Source organism: Oryzias melastigma, linkage group LG2 (assembly GCF_002922805.2).
Source record: "Oryzias melastigma strain HK-1 linkage group LG2, ASM292280v2, whole genome shotgun sequence".
Lineage (NCBI taxonomy): Eukaryota > Metazoa > Chordata > Actinopteri > Beloniformes > Adrianichthyidae > Oryzias > Oryzias melastigma.
In genome coordinates, this window is record NC_050513.1 from 14,907,246 (window position 1) to 14,925,820 (window position 18,575).

Sequence of the window (18,575 nt, forward strand, 5' to 3'; positions counted from 1 at the left end):
TTTTTGCAACCCAGTGGTACTTCCTATATGGAACACGGAAGGAGGGGGGCTTGCTCTGTCCAGTTATTTTATATACAGTCTATGTATGGAACACGGAAGTAGGGGGGCTTGCTTTGTCCAGTTATTTTATATACAGTCTATGGTATGAAGTGTCTGATCTGAGCGCCACTGAGCCGGCGCACCGAGAGGTCCTGGAACGTCAAAGCTCTTCAGAAATTGCTGGCCATGCAGAATCGCGCAGCAGCTCCTCGTCCTCCCCCTTTCCTCATTGCTTCATCTGCAAACGCACTTTTGAAGCTTGGAGCCTGAAGTCTCATGAGCGCGAGCGCCGTGACAGAAACTTGAATTTATGTTGTGGTGTTTTCAGACAGAAAAAAGGTCCAGATTCTTGTTTGTTAGAATGCTTTTTTTTAAACCGCTGAACAGACTCCTCCCTCTCCTGTGTCGAGCTGCGCTGCACGCGCGCCAGAGAGAGCTGTGACGTCACCCAAATGCTCCCTTTTAGTGAAGAAAAAAAAAACTTGTTCTCGTTCATCACCGTGTTTTTAATGACTTATCGCGTGAGTTTGTTTGTGCTTTATCGCAAAATTATGACAATGGAAACAATGTCATTTCGAAACGTGTTTTTTTGTTGAAATTCCTAGAATTTAGTTTTGTGCAAATGTGTAATGGAAATGCAGCTAATAACAAAGAATGAGGCGTCCCCTTCTCCCTTTCCCACATGGAGACACCGAGAATATTTGATTATTAGTCATCTTTAATGCAAACACAGTTTGCAAAAACAAAACAAAAACAAAAAAAAAAACAAAAAAAGAAAACTCTAGTTTTTCGAAAAAAGTTATTGTAGAGGAGCTGGTTTTGGGGGCGTATTGAAATGGATATGGACATTTTTCGCAGAACTGTAATGGTTCATCTGTAGCCGCACTTCTGCAGCCTGAATACTTGTTCTGGACATTCTTTTATATTCCACTGAACAGACTTCTGACTTGCATCTGAGACTGTCAGTGGACTCGCTGTGCAAGCCAGCGCTGCACGCGCACCACACTGCTGTGACGTCACTCAAATGCTCCTTTTTAGTAAATCAAATAAAAAAAACACACACACATTTTTTATTACTTATCGTGTGAGTTGGTTTGTGTTTTATCGCATTATTAACCTTATCATTGCGACACTGTTTTTTAAAAATTCCTAGAATTTGGTTAAAGTTTCATGTGTAATGAAACAGAACCCAGAGCTGCTGAGTGGTATAAAGTTAATGGTGCGTTCACTGAGCCCCGGATATCAGCAGTAAAGCGAAGCAGTTTATCAGAGAAAACATAGAACACCGACACTGATCCGGATATAATCGATTGATTAAATAGAGTCGACGTTTTCTCTGAAAAACTGATTTGTTTTGTTGCGGATTGTATAAAAATGACAGTCAACCTGTTCAGAGGTTTAAGGAAAATAAAGGGGCATGTGCATTAGACTGAATTAAAGCGTTTGAGGAGCGTAGATCCACTAATAATAGTTATAATTAATTAATAATAATTAATAATAGTTATAATTTTGTTAAAAACATTGCATTTGGTCATTTGGTGCATCTGTTGAGATTAATAAAGTTCTGAATATTGATATCTATTTCCTAGCTTATTGTCATTATTGATAATTATGCTAAGAAATCCGTGTCTTCACATAGAGAAGTATCATTATTATTATTAATAATGTAGAATTAAAGGCAAACTAAGCAAATTTATTTTTTCTAACTGGTAGCCCTTCGTATGATTTAGTACCCATGAAGTAGCCCACAGTTTCAAAAAGGTTGGTGACCCCTGGTTTAGATGCTGAGAAGGCTTTTGATTCTGTGGATATTTTTATACAAAGTGTTGAGTTTCCATGAAAAATGTATTAAAGTCATTCAGGCCCTATATGATAAACCCACAGCTCGTATTAAGATCAATGGAGATCTCTTGGAAATATTCCATCTTGAACTTAGTTGTAGACAGGGCTGTGCCGTCTCACCACTTCTATATGAATTATTTAGAGAAACACTAGGTCAGTCAATAAGACAGAATTGAAATATTATGGGTATAACCTTGTCAGGAGTTGAGCATAAAATTGCAATGTTTGCAGATGATGTTTTGGTGTGCCTTGGGAATCCAGAAAGATCATTTAAAAAATTAATGTCTACTCTGGTGGATTTTGGGAATATCTCAGGTTGCAAAGTGAACATTTCAAAGACTCAGGTGATGGCCTTTAATTACACAGCCCCTCTATCTCTACGCACAAAATTTGAGTTAAATTGGGAAAATGAAACTATTAAATACTTGAAAATACATCTAACCAAAGACCCTTCTGAAATCTGTCGAGCAAATTTTGAGCCAGTGTCATCAAATATAAAGGCGGATTTACATAGGTGGAACCTGATTCCTTACTTGAGCCTGGGTTCTAGAGGAGTAATAAAAATGAACATTTTACCCAGATTATTATACGAATTTAGGAATTGCCCATAGAGGTGATCGAAAACCATTTCAGGGAGTGGGATAAATGGATTTCTAGATTTATCTGGCATGGCTGTAAACCAAGGATAATATATTCCACTCTTAGACTCTCAAAGGAAAGGGGAGGACTGGGTCTCCCTTGCCTCAAGAATTATTATTATGCAGCACCAATTGCCCCTATTCTATACTGGCACAGCGACAAATATGTCTCAAGGTGGAGATGAAAACTAACTTTTCTTCTGGGATCCCCATCCAAATCGTTATTGCTGATAAGGACTTGATGAGTTATTTTGAAAGGTTGGGGATCCCCTGGCTGACTCACACACTTAAGGCCCGGAAAAAGATAATAAACATATTTCAGATACAAAATATGCTGAGAAATTTTAGTTGGTTTGCCTATGATTCAGATTTTAGGCCAAATAGAGAAGCTAGCTTTAAGTCATGGTCAACCTGTGGACTGACAAAATATCTTTCATTCACTGAAAGCAATGTCATGCGTAGCTTTGAAACACTGCGGGAAAAATATGGACTGGAACATAATGAATTTCACAGGTATTTGCAGTTACGATCATATGTCAATAATGAATGTAAGGTGACCGATTTGTCTGAGATTTTATAATATTTAATAAGTTGTGTTTTTCCCCACAACCTCAAGTTAAATCTTGTGTGTGTGTGATTTTTCTTCACATGTAACATTTTTACACACAAGTGAAGATTTTTGTCTAGCAGGTTCTCACATTATATTCAATAGGTACACATTTTTCTCACATGTTCCTCTTTTTCCAGCAACTCCAAATTCAGTTTTACATGTGTGTGTGAATTAAACTTGTGTGTGTGGTTCTAGCTCGTGTGTGTTGTTATTTTGTGTGTGTTTTATTATTTACGCTTGAACATTTTGTTACATATTTTCCTTCCATAAGATTTTCCTTTTAAAAATTGTCCTTGAAATAAGAGGTTCCAGTCTAAGACTGAAAGGACACTGATGAGTCTGGAAGCAGAAGTGTCCAAATTCTTTGCTGGATTTGGTGTGGTGAAGCTGTGAGAGCCAGTCATTCTGCTTGCCTTCTTGAATTATTTAAATTAAATTATTTTCATTAAATGCAAATAAACATTTTTATTGCAGTGATATTTGGCAAACGTAAGCAAACTCCTGCTTCTTCTCAGGAAAAATGTTCTCCACCACATCAAAACACTTCCCAGTTGTTTCAGTTTTCTGCACCGTTCTGTCTCAGTTAGTTTGCCAGCATTAACATGCCTTGTCTGGTAATTCCTCTTGATTCCAAAATCATAAACAGCAGTGGTCTCTTGCCATGAGGAGCAGGCTAAAGGTAGGTCCATACTCCAACCTGCTGGCAGTGGTGATGAGCACTATGGGAAAGAGGTATAAGGAAACTGCACGTCTATTAACCACCTTTTTAAAATATTTTTCAACTCCCACTTTTTTTCTGTCAGATAATCTATTTAATGACTAACTTTTTATTTTTTGGATTTTCTACTTGGCCTGCATCCAAAGAAATAAAAGAGCAATAATGTCAATCATGGGATCTTTTATCAGCAAAAGAGCCTTTACAAAGACACCAGTTCTGCATGTCAGTTCTGTCAGAAGAACTAACAGCACTCCGTAATTTGTTATCAGATTCATTCACAGAGATGCTGACCTGCACGATGAACACCTGAACACACCTCACCCATACTACACCTCTCACACGCATTTTTGTCTGCTTTCAGGTTGGAGAAATGTAGCTTGTCAGAGATGAGCTGTGAAGTTCTTGGATCAGCACTGAAGTCCAACCCATCTAATCTGAAAGAACTGGACCTGAGTGAGAATGACCTGCAGGGTTTAGGTTTTGGTCAATTGTGTGGTTTTCTGGGGAATCCAAACTGCAGACTGCAGACTCTGAGGTCAGTAAACAGGCTGAACCCTGAAGGATGAGAAAGATGTGTCAGATGACAAACTGTCTGATGTTTCACTGGAAGAGTTTCTGTCTACAGTAAAGTTAGAAAAAAAATGATGATTGGATAAAGGATTTTCTGTATCAATTAAATTAAATCTGTTATGAGATTGACATTTTTTCTGCAGTGTTGAAGCTGAAATGGAAGATTTTTTTTTTTACCCTCATTCAGCTCAAATTGATACAAACTGTTTTATTTTTTGTTGAAAAATCCAAACAAGATCACCATACGGCACTTAAAGTTCGCTGACAAAAAAGTCAATTGAAAATTTTTCAAGTCTTGAAGTCTATTTTTTTCTTTATCAAATATTGAGTTATTTTGAATACACAATGACATTAAAATGAATTGCTAAAATTCAAGCTCAAATTTTCATACCATATTTGTTGATAAAGTTCACATTTTCAATTTTAGTTGGAAAAACTGCTTTGGTGAATTTAAAAAGATTGATGATGTTGTACTTTTAATTCAGACTGTCTTTCAGGCAAAAATAACCAAGGCAAATGTTGACCTGGAGGTGTTTCCAGTTATGCTGAAAGTTTCTGAGCCCAAACTGAGTTGGAACTCAAGTTGCCATCACTCCTCCTGAACACTTTTCTGTCTGCTTTCAGGTTGAAGAACTGCCAATTATCAGAAAGCAGCTGTGAAGCTCTGGGCTCAGCTCTTATATCCAACCCATCCAATCTGACTGAACTGGGATTGAGCAATAACTTTCTATGGGATTCAGGATTTCATCATCTGTGTAGTTTTCTGGAGAGTCCCAGTTGCATACTGCAGACTCTGAGGTCAGTATATAAGCTGAACTCCCCATAGGATGGTAAGAAATTATTCGTCAAAAAAAGATTATACTAGAAGATTATCTTGGAGTCAGTCCAGCCATCTGCTAAATTTATCTACAAGGTTTCCTTTACTTCATAACCTTTTCCAACAAGGTCACTAGCTGCTTTCACATGTGCAAAATGTCCTAGATTGGATCAAAGAACGGAACAGAATAGAACTGTGCACATGGGCCTATAAAACTTGATCGGATTGTAACAAACGCTTTCATATGCCACACGTTTGATTGGAATAAATCATTTTCAAATGCGCAGAAATGTCTAAAATGCCAGAAATAGTTGTAGAAAAAGAAATAGCAAGTTCCGTTGTAAACAAACAAAGATACAGTATATAGCGAGATGATACTCATTGAGATGAAACATCCTGTGAGCTTCACATAGGAAGTTTGTTATCAGTTTGAAGCCTTAGAACAGGGGTCCCCAACTGGCGGACCGCTGTCCGGGTTCGGACCCCGAGACCCTTTTATCCGGACCGCCAAGCACTTTTCATAAAAAATACGATTTTTCATTCATCTTTACACAGCGATTTTTGAACAGGCACGCGCGAGGACAGCTACGTTCAGACCGGGGTCCTTCAACCGGCAAAAGCTCAGAGCGGTGAGCTACCGTAGTTGGGACGTAAAGTTATCTGGAATGTGCGTGAACAATGGCTCTATCTACAATTAGAAAAGTGGACTGAAAATCGTGTCTTTGGAGATGAGTGGACCGAAGCTTTCGCTTTTATTTACCAGCAGTGAGTTCTACAAAGCCGGTTTGTATTAAAAGCATAGAGTTGGCTGCTTTTGTTAAGAGCGCCGATATCAAGCGGCGCTACGAGACAAGACACAAAACTTCTGACACAAATTACCCGACAGAATGAGTGACGTGGTCACGAAAAATATACGAACTGGGGCCCGTTTCAAGAAGCAGGTTTTGTTGGAACTCTGAGTTCGTGAACTCCAAATTCGGCAAAACTCTGAGTTTTCGGTTCCAGAAAGAGGGATAACTCAAACCCGGGAAAGTGGGCGAAACCAAGCCCGTTCCAAGAAGCGGGTTAAGATGAACTCAGAATCAATCACTATGGTAACTGAGTCTGTGAACGAAACCTGGTCGGTAGCAGGTTTTCTTCAGGAAACTTAGAGTTCTCTGCGGTCTCCGCCCCTTTTTAAAGTGAAAGATGTTCAAATATGAGTTCCTCATGAACATTTAGAGAACATTCACATTAGAGACGTCACGTTTTCACCACTCAGAAACCAAAATGACATGTTCATTCATAGAGGATCATGTAGAGAGGAGGCTGATTAATCCAGAGGAAATGTTATTTACGTCGGTAGAGGATTTGGAGGACACGAGTCGACTGACTGCAGTTTCTCAATTCATTTTTATTTCAGCGATATTATAAATAGTGAGTTTTTCCAGGGACTCGCTATTAAAAAATACAGTTTTCTTTTCCTTATTTTATACCCAAAACAATTGAAATTATGTAATGTCAAACACCGAGAAACCATCTCAACCCATCTACCAACCTTCATTGGTGTCAAAGATTAGCTCGGTTGTCAGCAACGCTGCTTCCCACTGTGGAGTTTGCGAGTTCAATTCCCAGCTATGGAATTTGTTTTTACGCTTAAAAAAAAATATTTGGCGAGTAGTTTTTAAGTCTTGAGAATTCAAATTAAATAAATGCTTTTTTAACATATGCCAGGCAGCTACAGTTTCTTTTTAGCGTGCAGTGATATCTGTGTGTGTAGGTGGGGGAGGGGGGGTTACCAAAACTGGTCATTCATGCGATTCCGGAGATTACTGGTTAAATTAGTAACAGATCAAAAACCATTCCTTACTCAACAAGAGAAAAAATAACCTTCCTGACATTATTTATTCATTATTTGAAATGATTCAAATAACTGCAGATATTTTCTCTCTGTTCTACCGCTGCAGCTGTGTTGCTTTTCTTGATGAAAATGTTCTCCTATAGTCTGCATATGCTTGCAGGAACTTATCAATTTCCGCCACCGGAAGTACTCAGATGTTTGTCCCCGTTGCCATGGTGAATCGTGCTGTCTTTGCTCCATTGATCAGGGCTTTTAAAGGTCGCGACGCTCACACCTGGTTCTGGTTCTGACAACTTCAAGTTGATTGAATCAAACATTTTCAGCTGTTCTGAAACCGAAAACCCTGAGTTTGAGAATTTTGAGTCCAGTGACTCTAAGTTCAGGTTTGAACTCTAAATTTGTTGAACCTGCTTCTTGAAACGGGCCCCTGAACGTACAGTGCGAGCGTACAACACACAGACGGTAAGATCACAACAATGAGCTCACGAGTGAATGTTGGGCAAGCACTAAAAAGTCACAGTGAAATGATTAAAGTGTGTATGGAGGCAAAGACAGAAACAATATTAGAAGGAAAAGAGGGACAGCAGCTTCAAGAAAAGGTTCGACAGATTCCCCTGTCGTCAACAAGAAGCTTTCCAGAGATGTGCAGGGCTATGGAGCTACACTGCTGCCAATATTATTTGAAACCCAAATAAGACAAATTAAAAAAAAATATTCATGTTTGGCTAAAAAAAAAATTGAATGCCAGAAAATTCTTTCCATTCTAAAATTAATAATATTAATATTTTCAGCTTAAAATGTTCATTTTTTAAGGTTTCAAAACGAAAAATTTCAATTCCATTTTTTTATTTGACTCCATTTATTTATTTATGTTCGTTTTCTAATATGAAAATTTCAGTTTCAAAACTTTTTGCCCTTTTGTGGTGGGTCTAACACTAAGGACCAAACCAAATGGATGAGAGTGGTAACTTCAGTCCTGGTGCATTCACTGACTCTGCTAGAACAGAGTTTTGGACTCTGTTTGTACGGGATAAAACTCTGATCTTTACATCCGTCTTGGGATAACTTCAGAATATGATAGAACAGACAATACAGAGATTTTCTGATCGTAATTATCACAGCTCTATGAGTCAATGAAGACACTGGGACTGAAGTTATTCCTCTCATTGAGTTTTGATTGGCCCTTTGTGTTAGCCCCGCCCCAACAAGGCCAAAAGTTTTGAAACTAAAATTTTTATATTTAAAAAAAAAAAAAAGAGTTTAAACTGGAAAAAAAAATGAAACTGATTAAGTTTGGGAGTTGAAATTCTGAGTTTAAGCCTAAAAAAGAGAAAATTTGAAGTTGAAAATAATTAAGATTATTTTAGAACAGTAAAAAAATTCGGACATTTTAAATTCTTTTTGGCCAAACACCAATATTCTTTCAATTTGTCTTATTTGGTTTTCAAATAATATTGGCCCCAATTTAGCTCCATATAGTTCCAGCTCAACACTGCCATTCAAAGTGCCATCTACGTCTATTTAAGTCTGTTTTGTAGTTTACCTTTATGTTTAGAATGTTTTTCACGCTTATGAAAGTTATTACTTTAATGTTCAATATATAGCATTATTTGCACCCTACTTAAAAGGTTGCAAAACAGAAAATTAACATTTGAGGGATTAATTATGAATGCTTTTTGAGGTACATTCATGTTACCTGTTGCACTTTAAGTGACAGACAGCAGAATGTTAAAGTTTGTGAAAGAGCACACATATTGCACTATAAGGAGGCAAGTTTATGTACAATATCTTTTTTTACTCTACAATTCATGCACATGTATGTATTTTTGTACAAAAAGGAATAAGAGAAATACTTGTTGAGAGTTCTTTGCAAATGTAACTACACGTTGTAATTAGATAGATAGATAGACCTTTATTGTATTGTCATTATCACAAGGACAATGAAATTGCAGCAACCGTTTCAGTGCAAGTGGCATAAAAAATACAGAGCATAATATAAAAATACGATGTAAAGTATAAAAAATATGTAGAAAATATATACAATGAACTGTGCCATATAAGACTATGAGCATATATGTACATTATGGATGTGCAAAAAAGCGAGCATTTAAATAACCAGATTTACATATGCATATTCAATTAAATTCAGTTTTATTTATATAGCCCAAAATCACAAAGAGATTTGCCTCATTGGGCTTCAAAATATAAACAATTGTTAAAAACTAAACAGACTACATAAACTGGCTATCCCTGCCCTTAGACCCTCCCTCCCGGTAAGGAAAAACTCCTAAAAAAAACCTGAGTCGGGAAAAAAAGAAGAAACCTTAGGGATTCCCACATGAAGGAGAGATCCTATCCCAGGACGGACAGGCGATACCAGAACAGTTAAAGAAAAATTTGCTTCTACAACTACGTATCTAAGAGTTCATTCAGATAAAGCTGAGGGACAAGTGATGATGAAGTCCATAGTCAAGATGAAGCAGAAGTGCAGTCCACGACCAGGAGCAGGAGGAAAGACGACCCAGCCAGAATCACTCTCACTCAGACATGCAGGATGGTGTCGGGGGCGTGGTCCACGGCCAAGAGTGGGAGCGTGGGCGATCCACCGGGGATCTGAAATCTCTCCCGCTCCCCAGAGGAGAGTGGGAAAGAAGAACAACATGTGAATGGAACTGCACCAACAAAAGCATGGAGAACTAAATACAATAATAATAAAGAATAGAAGAGAGGAGAAGTAGATGAGAATAGAGAACAGAACCCCAGAAATGATCTGAATAATAACCATGACAGAAAATCTAAATTTATATTTAAACGCATCAATATTAATTTATTAATCTAGCCTCACAAGGACCACATGAGAGGGAATATTCTCTGATTACGAGCTAGCCTGACAGAACGCCTGTCCAACGAGGAATGTTTTAAGGCTAGTTTTGAAGGTAGAAACTGTGCTGGCCTCTCTGACATGAGCTGGGAGCTTATTCCATAGAACAGGGGCTTGATGGCTGAAGGTTCTACCTCCAACTGTACTTTTAGAAATTCTAGGAACTACAAGCAGTCCAGCATTTTGTGAACGAAGTGTTCTGACTGGTTGGTAAGGAACTATGAGATCTCTAATATAGGATGGGGCCACACCATTCAGAGCCTTATAGGTTAACAGGAGGATTTTGAACTTGATCCTGGATTCAACTGGTAGCCAGTGGAGAGAAGCTAACACAGGAGTGATGTGTTCTCTTCTACTAGTTCCTGCTAACAGTCTTGCTGCTGCATTCTGGACAAGCTGAAAACTTTTTAAAGAACTTTTCGGGCATGCTATTAGTAAAGAGTTACAGTAATCCAGTCTAGATGTAACAAATGCATGGATGAGTTTTACAGCGTCACTTTTAGATAACATATTCCTGATCCTAGCTATATTACGTAGGTGAAAAAATGCAGTTTTACAAGCTTGAGATATGTGAGCCTTAAATGATAAATCCTGGTCAAATAAAACCCCTAAGTTTCTGACTGAAGAATTTGTAGGCAATATTTACACCATCCAGGGAGACATAAGCAGTATATAAATATATGAACATGTACTGTACAGCATGATGAGCAGTTATCTGTGTGAGTTGGAGTTTAATATGGATACTGCTTTTGGAAAGAAGCTGTTTTTCAGTCTGTTTTTTTTTTTTGATGCCTCTTTTAAATAAAAGAACAGAAAAGTGAAATATTGACTGAATGTTTTTGCATGTTCGGACTCCGGTCTACCAAGCTGACAGAGTTACTGGACCTATTGTCAAATTAGTTGGAGACCCCTGCCTTAGAAGATGTCCACTAGAATAGAGTCATACTGCTGAAGCTTCACGTTAAAGTCATTTCTTACAGTGAACTTGTATGTAGAAGAGCTTGTGATACAGTCAGTATTCCCCACAGAACCATCAGAATTCTGTAGTTATACTTTTCAGCTACATTCATACACTGAGAAGCTGAGCTGCACATTAAAAACCTGAACACACTTGATGAAAAAAACATATCACATTTTTCTGATTGCTTTCAGGTTAAACAGATGCAGTTTATCAAAGATCAGCGGGGAAGTTCTAGGATCAGCTCTGAAGTCCAACCCATCCAATCTGAGAGAACTGGACCTGAGTGAGAACAACCTGCAAGATGCAGGTTTTGGTCAATTGCGTGGTTTTCTGGAGAGTCCAAACTGCAGACTACACACTTTGAGGTCGGTAAATAACCGGAACTCCCCGTAGAATGAGAAGAACAAATCCAGTTAGACTTTTTAAATTTTCACTGGAAGATTTTCTGAACATGTGTCGTTTCACTGCTACAAAGCTGGATCACAGCTAGGCAGCAGTCTGATGAATTTTTCTACAAGCAGTCCTTCACCCCATGACCTGTTGCCACCATGCTGATTTCTGTTTGGCTTTTACAGCTCATCCTTACATGGTTCTTCTGGTTTACAAAAGATGTACTTCCAGGAACTCTGGAAAGGACATAAAGAAAACAAAGATTTCAAAATAAAACCAGATTATTTATGTAATACATATTCCAAAAATACCTTTTTATTTTTAGTTGTTTGAAGTGGAATCATGAGGAATATTTTTATAAATTAAACAATTATTAATTTAACCAGCTCAGTGGCCTTGTGGTAGAATGTCCACCCTGAGATTGGAAGGTCATGTGTTCAAATCCTGGTCAAGTCATACCAAAGACTGTAAAAATGGGAGCTAGTGCCTCCCTGCTTGACATTCAGCATTAAGGGGTTGCCTTGGGGGGTTAAACCACCAAATGGTTCCAGAGTGCAGCTGTGTCTGCAGCTCACCGCTGCCCCAGGGGATGGGTGAAATGCGGAGAACAAATTTCACACACCTAGGTGTGTGACAAATAGTGGGACTTTAACTTTTTTAAGTGGGACTTTATGATTATGGTTAATTATTCACACAAAAACATTCATCACAGCACTAATTATGACGCACAATATGGGTCTTGATTCAGTGAAAAGTTTTGGAAAATATACGGAAAAACCATTGCTAATAAAGTGTATAAACCCTGAAACGAAGAGTGATGCCAATCATGGTATCTTTTATCAGCAAATGAACCTTTGCAATGACACTGGTTCTGGTTGTCAGTTCTAATAGGAGAACTAACAAAACCATGTCCATCTATGTCATACAATTCCCTCCCACTTTCTGTCTGCTTTCAGGTTGGAGAACTGCAGTTTGACAGAGATCAGCTGTGAAGTTCTAGGATCAGCTCTGCAGTCCAACCCATCCAATCTGATAGAACTGGACCTGAGCAGGAACAACCTGAAAGATTCAGTTCTTCCTTTGTGTGGTTTCCTGGAGAGTCCAAACTGTAGACTGCAGACTCTGAGGTCAGTAAATATGGTGAACTCCCTGAAGGGCAGTTTCTATGGGGGTGGCGTGAGGGGGCCGAAGTCTTTGAAGGGGTGGCAAATAAGAACAGCGTTGATGCTTATTTTCCCCCACTGGTCAGAGTCTCTCAGCATCTGTGTGGACATCCTGTGCAGGAATGGCTTTGTCTGGACCTCAGCAGTTCTTCCTCTCATGCTGATGTTCAAAAAGGCCGAGCTTTTGGTTTACACCCTGTAGCTTCAGCACCAGTGGGTTGATGCTGTCTTGTCTTGTCTTGTCTTGTCATGTCATGTCTTCATCTGCTCCAATCATCTGTCCACTCACTGCTGCTGATTTCATCGGCTGTTTTTAAAAATTAAATACATTTAAAAAAATATAGCATTTTGATCTATTCAGTGTGTGGTGAGGTTTTATAATTTTAGGCTGTTCATGATTTACACCACTGTTAACTCGTGAGTGCCGTCTGGTTTCATAATACTCAGATTTTTTCCCAAAAATCGTAAAAGGAAGGTGGATGATAATGACAGACTTTAGTATGGGGCTTATGAGAGTTTACTGTCATGTTTTTTTTTTTTTTTTTTACCACATATTCTACGTAAAGGGAGGGGACACAGATTCTGTTAGGCTGCTGCTGATCCAGCCAGAATCTGTGCCTCCCAATAATTTGCAGTAGAAAGAACAAATATTTAATAATTGTACATTGTTAAATGCTTCCATACTCAAGTTACTTTCATAAATCCTGTTTTTATCCCAAATTAGTCAAATATTTTTTTTTTTCTTTTTTACATAGTATTATGGTATTTTACATAGAAAATGTAGGGAAAAAATGTAAAAATATGACAATAAACACCCAAAAGACCCATAATAAAGTCTATTGTGATCAACGATCTCTTTTTACCTTTTTGGGACAAAATTTTAGTTTACAAAAGAAATCAAGGAAGTCTGAGACAGGGGATACACATTCTGGGAGGGGAAGCTCAGCACCACACTTGTAAATAAACACAAATACAACCTCAATTTGTAACTTAAATTGCATGAAAATTATTTACAGAACTCATGCGCATGTGCATGCTCACGTGTGCTCCGTGCTTGTTATTTCCTCATTAGCTGTCATTTAGCTGTGCATTACTAACTAAACAGAACAGTAACAGAACCTTACTTGGCCCATCAACATGCAATGAACATCCAATGGAAAGCTTTCACCTCTCAGCTGGCACGCGCAGCGGTGCTCTTACGCGCACAAAACAGAGGAGCACTACGATTGCGTCATCCCTCTCGTAAAAGGCATGAACGGAATCTAAACTTGAAGAAAACTTATTTCTAACATAATGTGCATTTTGCTAACACTGTGTTTGAACCGTTACATTCCTGGTGATAATAAAGAAACGTGATTCTGTCATCAGCTGCTGGTCCAGGAGGAGGAGTTTTATCACTCCCCCACAGACACACCTGTCCTCAGGTGGAACGTGGTCCACATGCTGCTTTAACTCAGGACGAAGATTTGTTCATTTTGTTCATTTTCAGAACAATAATGACCATCCACCCCACAACAATGACACTAAGGGTCAAAACTCGGGTGAGCGCTCCTGGTGGCTGGAGAGGGTAGCAGAAGGTTGGTCTGTGACAGGTCTTTGTCATTATTGACTATAAAATTGGGGTGGCAAGTGGGGGGGCAGAGCTATTTGCTGGGGTGGCAGCTGCCTCCCATAACCCCCCCTGTAGCTCTGCCCCTGCTGAAGGGTGATAAGAACATATGAGGTAAATAATTTTCTGTCTACTGTCAAGTTTGGAAAAAACAATTTTCGCATTTTCATGACAAGTCTAAATTGTTGTATTATGATTGTAATTAAACTGATGCTGGAAGAATTATCCTGCAAATATTTTCAAACTGCTCATTGCAAAGATCTTGTATAAAATCATAAAGTCCTCATACAGTTTACACTAATTTAGCAAAATTATTGTGATAAAAACTTCTGCTGTTTAATTCTTCTTTTTTGTATAAGAAAACCTGAAATTTTCACCATGCACCACCTAAAAACATCCACTTAGAAAACGTTTCAAGTTCAAGTTTTTTTATGTTTATTACATGTTGAGTTGTATTGAACACAAAATAGAATCCAAAATGATGGCGGACATTGCATTTCTCAGCTCATTAAGCTCTAGAACATTTCTTTTATCTTATAATAGATTCTGAGATCATAAGAAAACTAAAATTTTTGATAATACGATTGAAATATTTATTAGTGAAACAAGTGTGGGTATTAAATAGGTCCATGGTCTTTGACAGTTTGATGGTTTACATGCATGCACCCCAGACCATGGTGAAAAAAACCCAGAGCCTAGACACTCATGGTTGTTGAGGCTAGACCTAGACGAAGGGAAGAGTCACGAGAAAAATGTGGAGGAGGTGGGCTTGCAAGAATAACTGAAATGCAGATAAAAACCTCCAGAAAAATGAAACTTTAATTACTTGAATACTTGTTCTTCACGTTCACACGTTCCTGTTCCGCTGAAACATTCATGTTGTGACTTTTAGCAGCTTGAATGTATTCTACGGTAAACTCAGTTATGCATTCAGACAGAAATAACTAACCTGGAGTTGATTCCAGTTCAATCCTACTTCTTAAAGTTTCAATGAGCGCAAACCTAGCTGGAACTCCAGCTGCCATTTTTGTTCCTGAGCACACCATTCTGATTGTTTTCAGGTTGAAGAACTGCAGTTTGTCAAAGACCAGCTGTGAAAATCTGGCCTCATCTTTGAAGTCCAGCCCACACACTCTGACGGAACTGGACCTGAGCAATAACGATCTTCAAGATTTGGGATTTTACAATCTGTGTTCTTTTCTAGAGAGTTCATACAACAGACTAAAAACTCTGAGGTTAGTTATCTGTTCTTTTTAGAGAACTGTATGTTCTTTTGCCAGGGTTTTTGCTCATTAAAATTAAACTATATTTTTTTAGGTACTTTTGGTAGAAGCACACACAGACACAGGTTGCCATTTCTGACCTTTCCCTCTATTTTCATATTCCTCTTTGATCTTTTTCTTAGCCATTTTTAGTAGTTATGCAACCTGCGGCTCCTTGGGGCTCTTGAAAGTTCACAGCTCCATAGAGCTTCTTACTCTTGTCCGATGGTTTAGTCTGGTTCAGAAGAAAATAGGGAAGAAAACCTTGACTTTGTCTTTAAACTCCACTATTTGATCTGGATTCAGGTTGAGGGACTGCAGTTTGTCAAAGGACAGCTGTACTGCACTGGTCTCAGTTTTGAAGACCAACACGTCCTACCTGAAAGAATTGGACCTGAGAGGAAACAACTACCTGCAGGATTCTGATGTTCAGCAGCTCCAGGATCTGGTGAAGGTTCCATACATCAAACTGCAGACTCTGAGGTCAGTAGAAGTTTGGAGTCAGTCCAACTGCTTTGTCCTACAATTAGTCTGAGAGCAAAGATGCAGATTTTCCTGTGAAGCTGAAGCTTTTCAGTGAAGCTCTGAGAAGAGTGATGACAGGTTTCAGGACAAGAGTCAGTAAATCAGACCAGCAGAAGCTCCAACAAGAAAGGAAGACGGGAAGCTGCCGCTCTGAACTGAAGCTACTGCAGCTCTTTCTGCCGCTGTGCTGCATAACTGACACCTGAGGGTGTAAAGACACTCTTTCATCTCTTTTTTTTTCTCTTCACAGGTGGAAGTACTGAAGAATCTATCCTTTCTGGTGGTCAGCAGAGAAGATGTGACTGAATGGTGTTCCTGTAAGGAATTGGAAGAAATGAGAATGAGTGTCAGTGGCAGCATGAACTGATCTGAAATCAGCTTCACTGTCTCTCTCAGCATCAAGTGTACAGCTATTGTGCGGCTGCTCCCCTGATGGACTGATTGAAAACTCCCTTTTGTCTTCTCATTCCCATCTCAGAAGTCATTTCTCATGTTTCTTGGACTCCTTCATGTCTTTGTACCACAGAGTAGACCAGCATTCTCTGAACATCCTTCAGCTGGTCCAGAAAGCAGCAGCATGGCTGCTGACCAAAAAAAAACCACACTACAAAATTTTTGGGCTCGTGATTCTCCATCTTTGTGCAGCTTTCGTCTCTGTTCTTCATGTTTGATCTTTACCAGACCTTTCAGAACCACACACACAGTGGACAGAGGTCATCTAATCAAAGGCTGCTGCTAGTATCCCAGAACCAACAGGTCATTTTCTCTAGAAGCCACAAAGTCTGAAATACTGTAGAACTGGAATTTCAGTGAGACCTTAAAAGTTCAAAGGGCATTCATTCTTTTTTATTTAAAACAGCAGATTATCATTTTGTGTAATAGTTTTCTATTTTTTTCTGTTGCTGAGAAATTTTTAAAATGTATTGAGTTTAGTATTTTTCAAAATGCTGTTCTGATTTTGTTGATCTACTAATATTTCTTTATTTTTGTTTCACTTTTTAAATCATGATTTTCTTTTTCAGCCCTTTTAAAACTTTGAAGAAGTCTTTCCAGCATCATGGAGCTGACATCCTCCCAGTGCTATTTGTAGAAGCGCTGAGCAGAATGAGGAAGGAAACCTTTTCTTCTAAATGTGAAGAAACAGATGTTTGTCTGAGTGCCTGAAGAAAAAAGGCACTCTGACAAAGAGACAATAAAAAATATAGCTAAAAAGAAATTATCAGTCACAGGGAACTCAGACAAAACGTAAATAATAATGGTTTTTTTTTTTTGCTTGTTAAATTTTCCAAAACATCATGTTCTTTTATTCATCATGAAATACTATCTCTATTTGTATATACGTTTTTTATGTTATCCCTGTTATATTTTTTATACATTTTTCTTCTATTACCTTGTGTGAGTATTCTGACTACACTATTCAATGATCTGACCAATGATCTGTCATTGGTCGAAACAGGGTCTGGTGATGTGCAGAAGGACACTCTCCAGTTCCCCCTATGAAGAGCTCTGTGTCAGAAAGCAGCCTATAGATGCAGGCTGCCAAACACAGGACTCTCACCTAGGGGGCCCTTTTTCCGGCACAACATCAGCCCTCACCAACTTTGGTCCACTTCTGCTTTGAAGCTCTCCCTGTTGAATAAAATGCAGCTTGGAGCTGGTGGTGGTTTTTGGCTCATTGGGGGATTTTTTCAAGTTTAATACTTTTTATATGACAATTTTTATCTGTGAAATAATGCCATAACACATGAGTATAGTTGTATATAATTTCTAAGTAATAATTGTTAAAAAAAAAAAAAAAAAAGCATGAGTAGTATTTGCTGAATGATCACACTTACAATGTGCTATTTTTAACAAGTGGTGCCATTTGTCTTAAAATTTAAATCAACTTGTTACTGTAACAATCCAAAAAATCAAACTCTGCACTTGTTCTAAGTCTTTTCAATCTGCTGCAGCCAGAGACTGGAATGACTTACAAAAAACCTTTAAGATTGGACACTTATTTAATAAGCAGATTTTAAAGCCAATCCTAATTAACATTTTAAAGGGTAACCAAACCCTAAGTTGACTTGTTTTGTTTGTGGATCTCTTTAAATGAGACTTTAAAAGTGCTGTCTGTTGGTCCTTGCCATATTTTGGACACATTAAAATAAACTTGTTTAATTCTTGAACATAGTCAAAAACTGTTCGTGTGATGCCCCCTACAGGTTGAATCAAGGTATTACTGTTGAATTTTGTGATTGTTCAAACTACGTAAGTTTCAGAAGTCTAATGTCATGATCTGCAGCTCCAGTTATGATAACGGTCCAGCCCCCAAGCCCCACCCCTCTGTTTGGATTTTCAAATTTTGAGTGTGGGTGGAGTCAGCCTCCAACTTCCCTGTTTGGTTACCATTTAAGATAATTGCTGCTGTCACACAGTGCAATTCTATTAGTGTTACATATATATATATATATGCATACAGTATATATTCAGTATATATTCTTATTCTATTCAATTTGATTTCTTGTTTTTGCAACATCTGTTTTGCCTTTTGCCAGGCCGTCATTGTAAATAAGAATTTTCTTGATCTGTTCTACCCTGATAAATAAAGGTTCGATAAATATAATAAAATCAGAAAAGGATGACTCAGACCAATGATAGCTGATCCCTCTTTGGAAGAATTTTAATCATAGGATCGTTTTGTCTTTACTGTCTACATGTACTTGGTCTT

At 38.3% G+C, this 18,575-nt stretch overlaps 1 protein-coding gene across 5 annotated transcripts in view; it reads left to right on the forward strand.

The window, feature by feature from the left end:
- LOC112156628 (NACHT, LRR and PYD domains-containing protein 12-like) overlaps positions 1-18,012 on the forward strand; it is a 68,469-nt gene extending 50,457 nt beyond the window's left edge. For all 5 annotated transcript variants that reach the window (XM_036214541.1, XM_036214544.1, XM_036214543.1 and 2 more), the window contains 7 exons: positions 4,209-4,382; positions 5,042-5,215; positions 11,108-11,281; positions 12,263-12,433; positions 15,140-15,313; positions 15,647-15,823; positions 16,116-18,012. In XM_036214541.1, the coding sequence (XP_036070434.1) occupies positions 4,209-4,382; positions 5,042-5,215; positions 11,108-11,281; positions 12,263-12,433; positions 15,140-15,313; positions 15,647-15,823; positions 16,116-16,128 (1,057 nt within the window). In that variant the 3' untranslated portion in view covers positions 16,129-18,012. The remainder of the gene's footprint in view (positions 1-4,208; positions 4,383-5,041; positions 5,216-11,107; positions 11,282-12,262; positions 12,434-15,139; positions 15,314-15,646; positions 15,824-16,115) is intronic.
- Positions 18,013-18,575: the final 563 nt, after the last annotated feature.